Source organism: Oryzias latipes, chromosome 18, assembly GCF_053564925.1.
Source record: "Oryzias latipes strain Hd-rR chromosome 18, Olatipes_Hd-rR_3.1".
In the NCBI taxonomy this organism is placed as follows: Eukaryota; Metazoa; Chordata; class Actinopteri; order Beloniformes; family Adrianichthyidae; genus Oryzias; species Oryzias latipes.
The window spans coordinates 27732869-27746720 of record NC_136254.1 but is presented as its reverse complement, the minus strand read 5'-3'; the positions used below and the strand labels follow the sequence as shown (position 1 = coordinate 27746720).

General features: G+C 41.9%; 1 protein-coding gene across 3 annotated transcripts in view; it reads left to right on the top strand.

Annotated features, from left to right (window-relative positions):
* Positions 1 to 12511: 12511 nt before the first annotated feature.
* The window catches only part of LOC101164593 (RNA binding protein, mRNA processing factor), a 51944-nt gene continuing 50603 nt past the window's right edge, over positions 12512 to 13852 (top strand). For all 3 annotated transcript variants that reach the window (XM_078936192.1, XM_078936191.1, XM_011487332.4), the window contains exon 1: positions 12512 to 13030. In XM_078936192.1, coding sequence (XP_078792318.1) covers positions 12968 to 13030 — 63 coding nt within the window. In that variant the 5' untranslated portion in view covers positions 12512 to 12967. The remainder of the gene's footprint in view (positions 13031 to 13852) is intronic.

Here is a 13852-nt window from a genome sequence, read left to right as displayed (position 1 = left end):
AACATTAGAGCAAATGCTGCCAAAGTCTACTTTACAGTAACCACCATGACTTTTATAATAAATGATTGAATCATTTTTGATGTATACGGCATAAAAAAATGTATAATTATTATGTGTGAACTGCTTTTTATCATTAAATGATGACTTTACCTTTAAGACAATATTGACAGTGTCAAGAAAATGTATTTAAAGTAACCTGTTCTTTGTGCAGAAAATTATCAGCAACATTCACCCAAAAAAACTTAAACCGTTTTTTTACATATCAATCGTTTTATTGGCATCAAAGGTGCAGAAAACACTTACTTTAACCTTTTATTGGTTTAACTTCCCAACACCAAAGAAGGTGGGTTCAAAAACCTCTCCTTGACCTGCTCTGAGACATTTTAGCACCACTCAACGGCAGTCAAATGGGAGCATTACAAAGAGCAAGATCGCCCTGCGTCAGCATTTGGGAATTTAGGCCTTGGAGACACACTTAACGTGGCCTTTGTTCTTTACTCAACCCTCCTGTCCACTCACCCATAAAAGTTTCTGTGGATTCTAGTGGCAACTCAACAGAAAAAAAAAAATCTTAATCTTCTGTCTGAACATGCAATAATACCCCATCTGAATCTGAGGCAATGTTTTACATTTTACCAACATTGTTAAATAGTAAAAAAAAAAAAATGAAGCAAAATCCTTTTTCTTTCGAAAAAGGAAGCTCAAGAACAAAAGTGTGACACAGTTTTAGGATGATGTTTGATCATTTTTCCGCTAGGCTTCAGTTTCGAGGTTCAATGCTCTCCAGTTGAGATGTGGAACAAAGTTGTTGTTCACCTTTCGGCACATCCTGTCAGTAAATAAAGTACCGGTAATGTTAGTTTTTTATTTAATTTATTTATTTTTATTGAAATGTAAGCTTTCAGTTACGTAGTTGGTTATAAGCAAGTAAATCCTGCAAAAGCAACTATGATGATCCTTAAATACTTAAGTCAGAGTTTAATTGTTTTTTGGTTGACATTTCTAGAACTTTGGGAATAAATTAAAAATCCTAGCACTCAAGGTGGCCGAACCATAGTATTTTGTCACAATCTGATAACAGACTTTACAAGCAGTACGGACTTTCACGAAGTAAAAACCTAATAAATAAGAACATTTTAAGAAGACTATGAATCCACTGTGTTCTGATGAGGAAAATGTGGATGGTTTATAAAAAGATTAATTTGATTGCAATTTTAGCACCAAATTTGTTGAAACGCAAAGCATTCTGGTCTATATTCGCCAATTGAGTGAGCATTGATGCTCACTGGTTATTTTGTAGAGGCTTCTAGGAAATTACTAGAACACTCGATTTTCGAATTGTAGATTCAGGCATCACTACAAAACGTTAAACGCACTAGATAGAGCACTATGTAGTGAGTCACGAAGGAATTTGGACAAATGCGTTGTGCGTTCGCTAAATAATATGGCGCAGATAAACTTCACGTTAAACTCCACCAGTTAGCTTAAAGCAATCCCTGCCAAAGGTGAATTACCTTCTGATTTATCATTTTTGTTTGACACACACTATTGCCTGAACAGATATATGTATATATGTACATATGTATATATTTAAAAAAATAAAAAAACGCCCCTCTCACCCTTCCGCGGGTGGTTTCTCACCCAAGCTCGGGTCCTCTACCAGAGGCCTGGGAGCTTGAGGGTCCTGCAGTATCTTAGCTGTTCCTAGCACTGAACAGCTCACGGATCGTCTTCTCAATCAGAAAGTCTTGTTTCAAAACTATTACAAGTGCCTAAATGTACGGCGAGGCCTCACATCCATCAGACATGAGCAGCTCCCTTTTTTCTTTGTCGTTCTTGTCATTTCCTGTGTCCGTCATAAAAAAAAAATCTGCACACAGCAAAACCCCCATTTTCCCATCTGTCTACACTGCTGCAGATTTTTTATTTAACAAGCTTATAGGGACTGTCATCTATTCATTCTGTCGACATGGCTTATTAGAAACAAAGAAAAGCTGGCGTACAGGTGAACAAGCTACTATTTTAACAGTTCCACAAGTGACCAATCTTAACATCCCACTTTATATGAATGGTGCAGCTTTTTTTTTCCCTTTTGTGCAGAAATTTGCAAGGTCATGGAAGAGCTTTGGCCTTAGTTACATCTGCAGTTACGGGTTGATGAGTGCAAAAAATTGTTGAACCTGTAAGCAGGTGGCCCGCATAAAATAGCAAACTCCTAGAGCGCTCGTGAACCCCTACGGTGAAAGTTGTCTTGCAATAGGTCGTAGTGAACATCTGTACAACGTTCAAGGGTAAGTAAGGGTGTAGTAAGTGAGACACGGGCGTGTCGTATGGATTTTTCCTCTTTTCGACCTCTGAAAACTCTGCTGACTGCGCAAAAAGCCCGTGAGTGTTGTTCAAGTGACAAATGCGCTCTCCCCGCACCCATTATGGCTGTTAGAAACGAGGAAATTAGACAGAGTGTAGTTTCTGTGGGCTTCCCACGGGTGCTTGTGTATCCCGTGCACACCCGGTACGGGCAGCCTTTGCACGCAGTCGGTAAGAGGCTAGTCCTTGCGCTCCGTTAAGTGTGGTGTAAGGGCTCTGTACGACACCATCAGCCATACGACATAAACCTACCCATAAAAATACTGAATGATACATTTACCACACACACGACAAAGAACAGTCCATTTTCATGACGTCCCTTAAGGTTGCCATACAAGCCTCAAGGGAACACTCGTGCTCTAACCATAAGATGCTGCCACTCCCCTCCATAGCCCTCCACGGGCCCCAAAAACCTGCAGTGTCGTAAATGTACCTATATAGCGCTTTGCTACCTTTCTTGAAGGGCGCTTCTCGATCACATTCCTATTGACCCACGCACACACATTTATACACTAATCGCAGCTCCGCTGCCAAAAACTGGCGCCCAAGGGAACCAAGCCTGCATTCTTCTGATCAGAGATCAATGGCTCTACCTCTGCATCACTGTAGACCAATGTAGACCGTTAAGCTCTGTTTTTAGAGCAGCCAACTTTTTCATTTAAATAAGGGTAGCAGTGATTCTAAAATGGAATACCTAGTAATCTAATTTAATATAGTTTTTATGTAAAAGACTATTCAAGAATTTATAAGAAACAGTTTAAGATATAGCCTAAAAAAATGTTTAGTTTATTTATAAATCTGGATTTACAGAGTTTTACTTCTCAAAAAAGTATGGAGAGAACAAACAAATGTCCCAAAAATAGCCAATGGCATCATTAATGATTCCCAAGTGTAATAGTCTAATTCTTTTAAAAATATTTACGATTGGTAAGGTCCAACCTAATCTAGAACTTTCCAAGAAGACAAAACTACTGTGAAAATTTTAAACATTGCAAGAAATTTTTTGGAAAAATCTGAATAAAAATACTTTTTGGTACTATTTGTGAAAAGAAAAGAGGTCTTCCCAAAACCAAAAGCCAATCTATTTCAATAATTATACTCTTTTGTCATAAATTGTCCAAAAATAAATGTAACTGAGTAAAAATAACTAATTACACCCCCTCTGATCATTAGCTACAACTGAGAGAAAAGCTGAATTGGTTTTTTGATTGCCACGATATAACTCATGGTGACACAACAGATCTGTGTAAAAAAGAAGGCTCCTCCTTAAAAGCACAGAAAATAACATCATAAAGTGATCAAAACTACAAATATCAGTGTGCACAATGAAGTAAAAAAAAATTAGATTAAGGATTATTCTTTTGTTTGTTTTTTCAGTTGTGAAGTTCACCCTAAACAGGGATCCAAGGGAAAGATAAGGACAGAAATGCTTGCGACCAATTAGAGCAGGTCAGTCTGACCACAAATTGCTCATTAGTGATCTTCCAAGAAGATCAAAGGGCACTAGCATAAGGGAGGAACCCTGGTTGTAAGCAACTCAAAGGAATGGAATGGCCTGGCTCAGACCCCAATGAACGCCACTTAGCCCACATAACTTGAAAGGATAGAGTGCATTGCTTTGCCAAACGCCGAACTGCTGTCATGTTAACTCGCCAGGTCTGGTTGTTTTTACAGATGACCTTTGGAGGGATTGCTCTCCTGTGTTTCTTTGGCAGGGAGTCGTGTTTGGTGAAGATGGTGTTTTTATGAGTTTGGATGAGTTTCTGGCTCGCCTCTTTTGGTGGAATGGGAAAAAAAAAAAAAACAACAAAAAAAGTCAAAGCAAAAGGCAAGACATCTTTGAGTCATCTGACTGCCTGCTGAGCAGAAACCGCAGGAGTCCACCACCGGAGATTCAACGGAGGTCAATAAATCGGCGATGTGTCATGATAGATTTTGTTTTCATGTTCACATCAAGCTGGCATTTGAACTGTGAGTCAATGAGCCAGAAGACAGCGTTGGACAAGTGGATTTGCATCTCAATTTTCGACTTTTGTGGTTTTGCTTGCAGAACCTGAGAACATCTGCTGTTCTTTAGCTATAGACTGAGCAAACAGGCGGACATGACGTGAGATACATTCACACCGCCCTCGCTAACCCACGTTCAAGCAGCCGCTTCCCATAAACCGCGTTCAAAATTCCCACGTTCACAAATCGCTTCACAGGTTTCTACAACCGATTTCTGGCTCTATGTACAAAACGTGTACATTAACCCTCATTTAAAATAAAAATTAGCATTAAAAATTAAACCAAGTTGAACTATGACCAATTAGGGACACAGATTTGGTAGTGACGTGTTGATGGCATCCCCTTCTGTATCCGCGGAAGTTCTAACCGTTTCAAAGTTAATCATGAAGGAGAAATCGTTAATTGCGGTATGTGTCCGGTATAGGTACAATAACCGTTCGGCCTAAAACTATCATTCGGGGTCCTTTGCGTAGTGCTGACGTCACATTATGTGATTGACTGTCTGTTGATCCGATGGCGTATCAGATAGTGATTGGTCTGGACAAATTACGATATTACCATAGAAGAAGAAACTATGAATTCTGTTGTAATCAAACAGAGCTCCGACACAGAGCGAGATTATCCTCTGAACGTGTTTTTATCATTGTTATGATTATTATTAAGTGCTTTTGCAGCAGAACGGACTGCGGTCAGAACCTTTCTCTGGACCGCACACTATTACAAAGCAGCTTCCCTGCCTGCAAACACGAAGCTACAAGACTCTGGGTGCTCTGCTCAGAGACACGGTTCACTTGTGTGGAGCAGCAGGTTCATTCTAACAGCCACAGATCTTTTTACAAAGTGGGTTGTGGCAAAATCTCTCCATAAACATTATAAAGAATAATGTCAGACACAACTTAAGAGGGAAAAGAACTTTATATTACAAAAGGAAATGTGAAATGAAAATATGTAGAGCCCGAGCAGATCTGGACGCTATAGTTTGTCCAAGTGGGGCTACCGCAGTGTGGCGTTATCCTCAGTCGAAAGGACCCCGAACGGTAGTTGTAGGCCGAACAGTTATTGTACCTATACCGGCTGGAATTATACGACACCATGTATCGGAATATAGCTGTGAAAGAAAAAGCCTGGCGGAAGATTCGCAAGATTTGCACCGCTTTGACATTTCATACCAAGCCAACTGTAGGTGGCGTAAATGTAACAGTATTGGGTAGCGCCAGTCCAGTCTGAACACCATATGTCAAAAGTGCATTCTTTTACATGCTTGGTGTGAATGTAGTATTACAAGTCCAATGGGCCCAAAGGATAGAAAATGAATTTTTGAATGTTTCTAAATGATTCTGAATTTCCCTGACGCGTGGCACTGACTTTCTCTGGGATCTGATCTCAGACCTTAGTCGCAACTCCCTTAATGGGTGGATACCGTTTGTCTGCAGGCAAAAAATGGGCAAACCTGTATGGTGCTGGCAGACTACCTGCAGGAAATGGCGAGGTCGTAGACTGCTTGCCGAACCCATAGAGTGAAAAGAAACCATTGCAGAGGTAATGCGGTCGACCTCTGAATTGAAATTACAGGTACGACTCCTGCTCTACCTGCTCATGTGCCTTTTCTCCTGGTGGTTATAGGTTGCCACCAGTGTTGTGCAGTGGAGTTGCCATCAGTGTGTGAATGTGTGGGGGCATGGGACTGTGACTATAAATCACTTTTGGTCTTAAAGTAAGGTAGTAAAGTGCTACAAAAAATAGAGCACGCGATTTACCACATACCATTTTCATTGGACCTTCCTAACGCCTAGAATGCGACGTAAGGACATCGTACAACACCGCTGTTCGTGCATCATGACTGCGCCCCTACATATATACCACGATAAACTTGCCACACACACACACAACAATGGAACGTTCCATTTTCAATGCGTCCCTAAAGGTGGTCGCACAAACCTCAAGAGAACCGCAAGAGGACTGCACTCTCCTTAAGATGTGACTACTCCTCTCTATGACCTTCCAGGGGCACAATCCAAAAATCTGCAGCACCCATAAGGATCATTCCCCTGTAGGGTGCATGTGATGAAGGCTTCTGTCCTGGCAGTCTGAGAAACCATTTCAAGACTTCTCCACCCCTAACAAACTTCTCCGGGTCAATTAAGGGGCTGCTGAGGTGTTCCCACGACGACCGCGAGATATAATCTGTCCCAAGTCTGCCCGGAGGCCTCTTCCTGGTGGGGCATGTCGGAAATACCTCCAATTAAAGGAGAACTTGTCATTCTAACCAGATGCTCAAAGCTAAAGGTTTGAGTTGAAAGGAGAAACAAAGAGAAGGACACACCCATGCCATCAGTTTGTATTTCCAGCAAAAACACCTGAACCACCAGCGGCGTCGGTCCGACTGGCATTGGATTGTTCAGTCAGCGGGCCTTCAAATGATCTTCATGTAAGGTTGGATGATCATGTCAAAGCTTGATGCCACTTTACCCAGAACACCAGCAGAGACAGCTAGGAGGTAGTCTGATCTCCATGCTGCTCTTTGCTCCTCAACCCCCTCCTCTGTGTGTGTTTGTGTCAGTGTTTATGGGGGGTGTGGGGGGGTCTCCAAGCATGAGACCACACAGCTCAGCCCTGGGACCTGTCAAACACAGCTGGGACATCTCCAACCCCATCCTCTCCTCCCTTTCCCTACCTCTCCTCCCCCCGCGTTGCTCCCCAGACTCTGACAGGAAGCTTTGATAAAGGCGTGTTGAACAGCAAGGGGAAGATTTCCATTTTTATCTGCTTGGAAGACTCCGAGAGCCTCCTCCCCGTCTCATCATCCCCAACCGCCTCTCATCAGCATAAAAGACTCTACCATGCCCCCCCCCCCCTTCATTGTCTGAGCTTCAGACGAAGCGTAATTGATATAGACATGATCGGAGGGGGGGATGCTGAAAACTCCATGGCGACTTCTACTTTTGTTGCTTTTGAGGTGCAAGAGCAGCAAAAACGACTCGTTCTGTTTTCTGCAGTGACTGTCACGCAAAAGCGGGCGCGTGTCCTGTGCAATAAACGTCACACATCTGGTAGACAAAGTCTCTACAACACAACTACTGTCAGCTCTCGAGCCTTTCATGGTGGAATACAAAGTCAGGCAGTTGCTCAAAATAAACGTTTTGAAATCAGGGAGTGTTCAAGGCTGTCTTGTCACCTGATGGTTGCTTTTAGAGCCGCTTTGCGCCACGTGCTGCAGACAAAAGCAGGCGTGCCGGTAAACTTTATAATGTTTCTGATTTTAACTGCAGTTGAGACATCGCTTCCTTGGCTCCGAGGTCTGGCTGCTTACTCACCTGGGCCATAAATCAGAAAGTCTGTCATGAGCAAGCAGAGGGGATTAGTGCAATATACACCACAGCCCCAATCTTGAGCAACATGCAGGTGTTGTCTCTCTAGTTTTTCATGAACGCCATGCCCTCCTCCCTAAAAAAGGCACAGGCCCATCAGACATGTAACGCATGTTCGAGAATGCGCCAAACGCGCATTTAGCCCATGGTGTTCACATCAGACAAGAAGGGCGGGGCTTTTTCCTCGTTTTCTACTGTTTACTCGCGCATGTCCATGTAAATCTCACTAATCTTGCTCCAGGCCTTTTCTTTCAAGCTCTATTCCAAAATATGAAAGACTCTGTGTCATAAAATTCCACCCAGGCACAAACTGCAATTATTAATTTCTCCTACATGATCAGTTTTTAAATGCTTGGTACTTCTGTCCATTACAAGGGACTTCACCCATACTTCACTACCAAATCTGATAGCATGATTGGTCAAAGTTTGACCTGGTTTAACTTTTAATGCAGGTTCAGTGGCCACATGTTTGTGTGTAGAACCGGGAAACTGTCTTAAATACGTGCGTAGCTATGCATGGATGCAAGCATTTTGAATGCAGAAGCCCGAAATGTGCCTTTACATCAACTTTTCATTGGAAGTGACCACTTAACCTAGCGTTGGTGAGAGCAGAAGTTCACACCAAGGAAATGAGAAAAAAGGACGCCATCGCAAAATAAAAATAACACCATCTTTGCATCCCTGATTGGTCATGGTTCAACCTGGTTTAACGCTTAATGTCCGCAGATTTTATATGTAGATCCTGAAAATTATTCTAAACCTGCGAGAAGCTACACTTGAATGCAGAGGTTTTGAACGAGGAAGCCTGAAATGCAGATTGAAATGGTCGTCTGAACGAATGTTGGCAAGGGCTTAATGCTACATTTACACCAAGAACGTAGTAAAAGGAACGCCATCGTGAATAAAAAAAGACGCCATCTAGATTCAATTCAATTCAATTTTATTTGTATAGCCCAAATTCACAACAGTCGTCTCGATGGGCTTCATATAGGTAATTGAAAAAGTGAAACATAAAATCAAAAGGTTCATGAATACATAGAATTCAATAGGAAAATACTAAATTGAACTAACAAACCGACTAAACTAAACTGGCATCCCTGCCCTTAGACCCCCCTTCAACGGTAAGGAAAAATCGGATTCCGGAAAAAACGAAGAAACCTCAGAGGTGTCCACATGAAGGAGGGATCCTCCCCCAGGACGGACAGGCGATTTACCAGAACTCATAGAGAATAATTAACTTATCTAACCCTGTTTCTCTTTTGGCTTTTCCCATCAGGGGTCGCCACAGCGAACGAGTCGCATGGTAAACTTGGCAATGTTTTTTTACGCCGGATGCCCTTCCTGACGCAACCCTCTCAAAGCCACCGGGCTTGGTACCGGCACAGAAGCAGAGAAGGGAATTAACTTATCTAACCCTACAACTACATATTTAAAGTCCAGCAGACGAGCTTCATCCAGATGGAGTTGGGGGGACAGTCGGGGGCGCGAGTCGAGCCGGAGACAGGATCCACAGCCAGGTGTAGGAGCAGGAGTAGAGGCGAGCCAGAGACGAGGTACACGGCCAGGTACAGGAGCACGGATGAGCCAACTTGAATCTGGAAGCACTCCCACTCCCCAGGAGGGGAGATGGAAAGAGGGATAGTACATGAATCGCACTGCACCAAACAGAGGCATGGAGAACTAAATGATGAATAATAATCAAGAATAGAGATGAGAGGAAGGGTAGAAGTAGAAGAGAAAAGAGGACAGAACCCCAGCGCACCATAGCTACCCCAGCTTCAAAATTACTAGTTGTTATTGTTATTAAGTTTAATTTAAACACATTAACATCAAGTTAAATAATCTCTGAATACTAGTTAGTCTGATAATAAGCCTGTCCAAAGAGGAATGTTTCCAGTCTAACTTTGAATGTAAAATCGTGTCGGCCTCTCTTACATGAGCTGGGAGCTTATGTCACTACCAAATCTGATCCCCTGATTGGTTCAAAGTTCAACCTGGTTTGACGCGCAATGCACGTATAGAGCACTAAAACGGTCCTGAAAATTTAAGTAGCTATGCAGCGTTTTGAACATGGAAGCCCAAAACGCGCATTTACGAGCGTTTACATTGACTTTTTATTGGAAGTGGTTGCTTGAAAGCATGTTGCAGGGCAGTATGAAGAGAACTTAACAGTGAGCAAAGATTCCCTGGAAACCACAAAACTGCACATCAGGCTGGAGATGATGAGTTTTTTTGCCTAGCAGTAGATTGAAAAGTAGGGTTGATGATTGTCGGAGTCCCATGATCCATGCGGCTTTGCGGGTGCTTGTTGTGCTGAGTATGTAAAAAGAGGTGGCAGGTCATCTTCTGCTGCCTGGTTTATTATGGAAAGGGTCATGCAGCTTTAGTTAAAGTTTAGACAGGCAGTGATATCAAAAATAAGAGGGACAGCTGACTACTGATGTCAGCAAAGCCAAGTTTTTAACTGGATCTCAACCAATAAAAGTCTTTCCTTTAACCTCCTTATGGCGACTTTTACATTTAATGTAGCAACACTCAATCAAGTTTATGGAAAAAATAAATGTTAAATTTTGAATTTATTTATTAACATTTTAAAATGTAAACCTTTTTTGGAAGCAAACTTGGTGGTTTTTATCTATGTGGTTTTATACTAGTGCTTTGTCCTACTTGGTTTTACATTAAAATCTTTTAAAATTCCGGTGTGAAGCACATTCAAAAACAAAAAGAACAGTCAGTTCATTAGGTCATCACTAGGGGGTTGTTCTGCTTAAAATTTGATCTTAAATAACTTAATTAAATTTAACTTTATTAACAACTCGACTGACTCTCAGTCTACCTGTATGACAATTTTTAAAAATGTTTGGGGTTTTAGTGGTGTGTAATTCTGTCAAAGTATTGGGAAGGAGGAAAACATTTACTTCAGATTGTTTTTTAACTTTTTGATTATGTCATAAGCCATTTTGTCTGTATGACAGTACTCATTCCTTAACTTTTCGTGAAAAAAATACACATTATACAGGTTAGGGGGCTTTAATTTAAGTATCTCAAACTACTTTTTTTGCATTTTCACTGTAAAGACTGATGTACATAGACTTTTTATGTCAGTTTACCTGTTCTGTTCTTACTTGAGTAGAAAAACATAGTAAAAGAACAAAACATGTTCGGAGAAAAAAACAATGGGTACCTGCGCATTAACTTCCTGTCCCAGTAGTGAGTTAAAGTCATTGACTGTATATAAGAACTGGACTGACTGACCCCTTCCCCTCACATAATACAAGTATGATTGTTTATTTTGTGTGAATCCTGACAACTGATATAATCATCGTGCATAGATGGATGACATCATTATGAAAATGTTGTTTGGTCATCATACAAACCTCTAGAAAGTCAGTAGGGAAAACTTGCCCTCATAACCTGAAAAAAAAAGTATTACTACCAAAAGTATTGGCAACTGTAACTCTTTCATCGTTAAATAACGTAATTCAAGCGAATTCTTAAACAAAGAAAATTGGCTTTGCGCCGTTTTACTATAATGTGTTGCATGTTTGTGCAAAGCCCAAAAGAAAAGCTGTTTTTCTCCATGTCAGATTTAGCTGATTCCCATTGGTTTGGTAAACGATCATAGAGTTAGGCCAAATCCAGATTCTTCCCCTACCCCTACATTTAGTCCCCCAGACGGAGAGTTATAGAAACATAATGCCTTCAAATTCGGACGTTACTCCCATTCAATAACATCATGAACAGTCGCTGGTCAGCTACGTTAGCACGGAGCAGCTGGTGCTCGGAAATACCTAACAACATGTAAAACGTCAGGCTAAAGGAAAAAGTCATTACTTAGGGCTCGACATCCCTCCGCAGCCATGGGTTAGCCATTAAAAAACTATTTCGGACAACCCTATCCCTCCAAAAGCCCCTACAATTGGAAGGGTAGGGAGAAGCCGTAGGGGTAGGGGAAGAATTGGGATTCGCCCTTATCAAAGGGCGTGTGTTGTTCAGCTGTTGCCAGCGAAATCTCCGATGTTAAAGGGTTGAAAGACCCATCCGCTCATCTTTTGAGCTCTTTTTAAAGCGTTTCCAGTGGTCTTTTAATTATGATTGTACCGTTTTCCAAAACCAAAAAACCTGTGTTGGTTTCTTGGTCATAGTTTCTGCAAAGCGGCAGTAGTTCATTAGAAATTCCCCTCTGACATGTGGGCGGGACTGCTGGCATGGAGCAACCCCGCTCCCCCTTACCCTCCCCGTTGTTGAGAGCTCTCTGTTTACACTCTCTCCCACTACCTTACAAGCCCCTCACACCCCCAACCTGACATTAGCAGTGCAAGAAAAATGGCAAGCAGTGTTACAGCTATACAACCATACCAAGACGTACATGGATTTAGTCGTCTACAAGGGATGCGTCAGAACGGAGCCGCCCACCCAGCGTATTTCTGACATCACAAATACGATCTTCATCTCCTGATTCACAACGATTTGAATTTTTAAAATTCTCAAAAATGTATAGCATAATACTGATTATCTGAAAATAATAATCGAACAAGATAACCAGGACGACAAGCTTTACACGGTTGACACAATTATTCTAAAATTGAAAATTTCTTTATTGATAATGTAGAAATATTTCATACATTTCTTTGGAGCAACAACAACAAAAAAAAGAAACTCAACCTATTGTCCCTGATAAAATAAATAAGCCAGCACATTGAAAGACTATCTCAGGAATGTTGCCGGGACTAAAATAACACGCAGCTGGTCCTAAAGTTGACTGATACTGATTTTCCACTGAAGCTCTCCCTCCACGAGGCTACTTGATAAATCTTGATCGGGCTGCGGCGCATCCCACTCCTTACCCCACCCTAAACCCCTCCCTCGCGCGCGCGGAGATGGGGAGAGAAGTTTGCCTGCGGCTCGGTCCAGCGAGCATTGACTGTTGAGGAGACAGGGGCTTCTGGTTTCCAGGGAATGCTGAGGAATACCCGCCCGCAGGCTCACCTCACCCCGCTTTGAGTGGTAAAGACACGAGGCAGGCAGGAAGAAGGAAGGAACGGGGGGTGGCATTTAGTGGGATTCATGTGGCAAAACTAAAAGTGAAGGAAGCTCGGGTCAGTGGGACAGCGGGCGCGCGCGCGGACTGCCTGTCCTGTCGAATCCAACGAAGGAGCCGAGGAGGAGAGACCGAGACCAGAAGACGACCGTCCCGAGCGAGAGCGACACGAGTGCGGCTCAGGATGAACAACAACAAAACCGAGAAGGAGAACGAGACGACTGAATTCACCAACCACGAAGAGGAGGTACGCGGTTCCACCTTAAATCAGACGCCAGAACTACTTGTTAGGCGGTGTAGCCGCTTTAGCCTTCCCGGCCACCCGCGTTCTACCTGTTAAGGTGAACCCGAGTCAATTAGAGTCGAGTTTATCCTACTAAAAGTTGTCACATCCAGATGTTTGACCTTAACATCCTTATGGTTTCATTAAAGTTAGATGTCAGTCATTCCCTTATATTTTCTTTTTTTTTTTTAACCTTTTTTTTATTTTTTTTTTATTTCTCTTTTGTTATTGGGCTGAAACATAACGTTTTTCAATCAATAAATGTACGTTTATACCCATTTTCCCTCTATAAAGTGGATTTTTTTTTTCATGAAAAACAGCTTTTTTTTTAGTTATAATGTAAAATTTTATAAACGAAAGTTTCGTCCTGGTTCAGTTTTAACTGCAATTTGGGTGAAAACAGGTTTTTGTGACCAAAGAAAATTGGTTTATGGGTGAAAATGTTAAAAAAAATGCATTTCATTTTGAGATCGGCCCCTTCTTTAATGCAATAATTGCTTTACTCATTAAAACATGACTGTTTCTTAATTTGAAGGCAGGTTGTGGGCTACAGTTTACTGAAAAGCCATGCAGTCAGGGAGACTTAGTTCTCACTGAAGATGAGCAAGGCATTGAAGTTCAAACAACTAATGCTGCAACATGTAGGCAATGACTCTATGTAATCCTACCTCACAGTCAAACAACAGGAGCCTCGTCCCGCATCTGGATCTAAACACAACACACTAACGTGTATTTGTCAGAAGATAAACGCTCGGTTTCTTGACCTTGGTTCGAGTCCATCCGCGT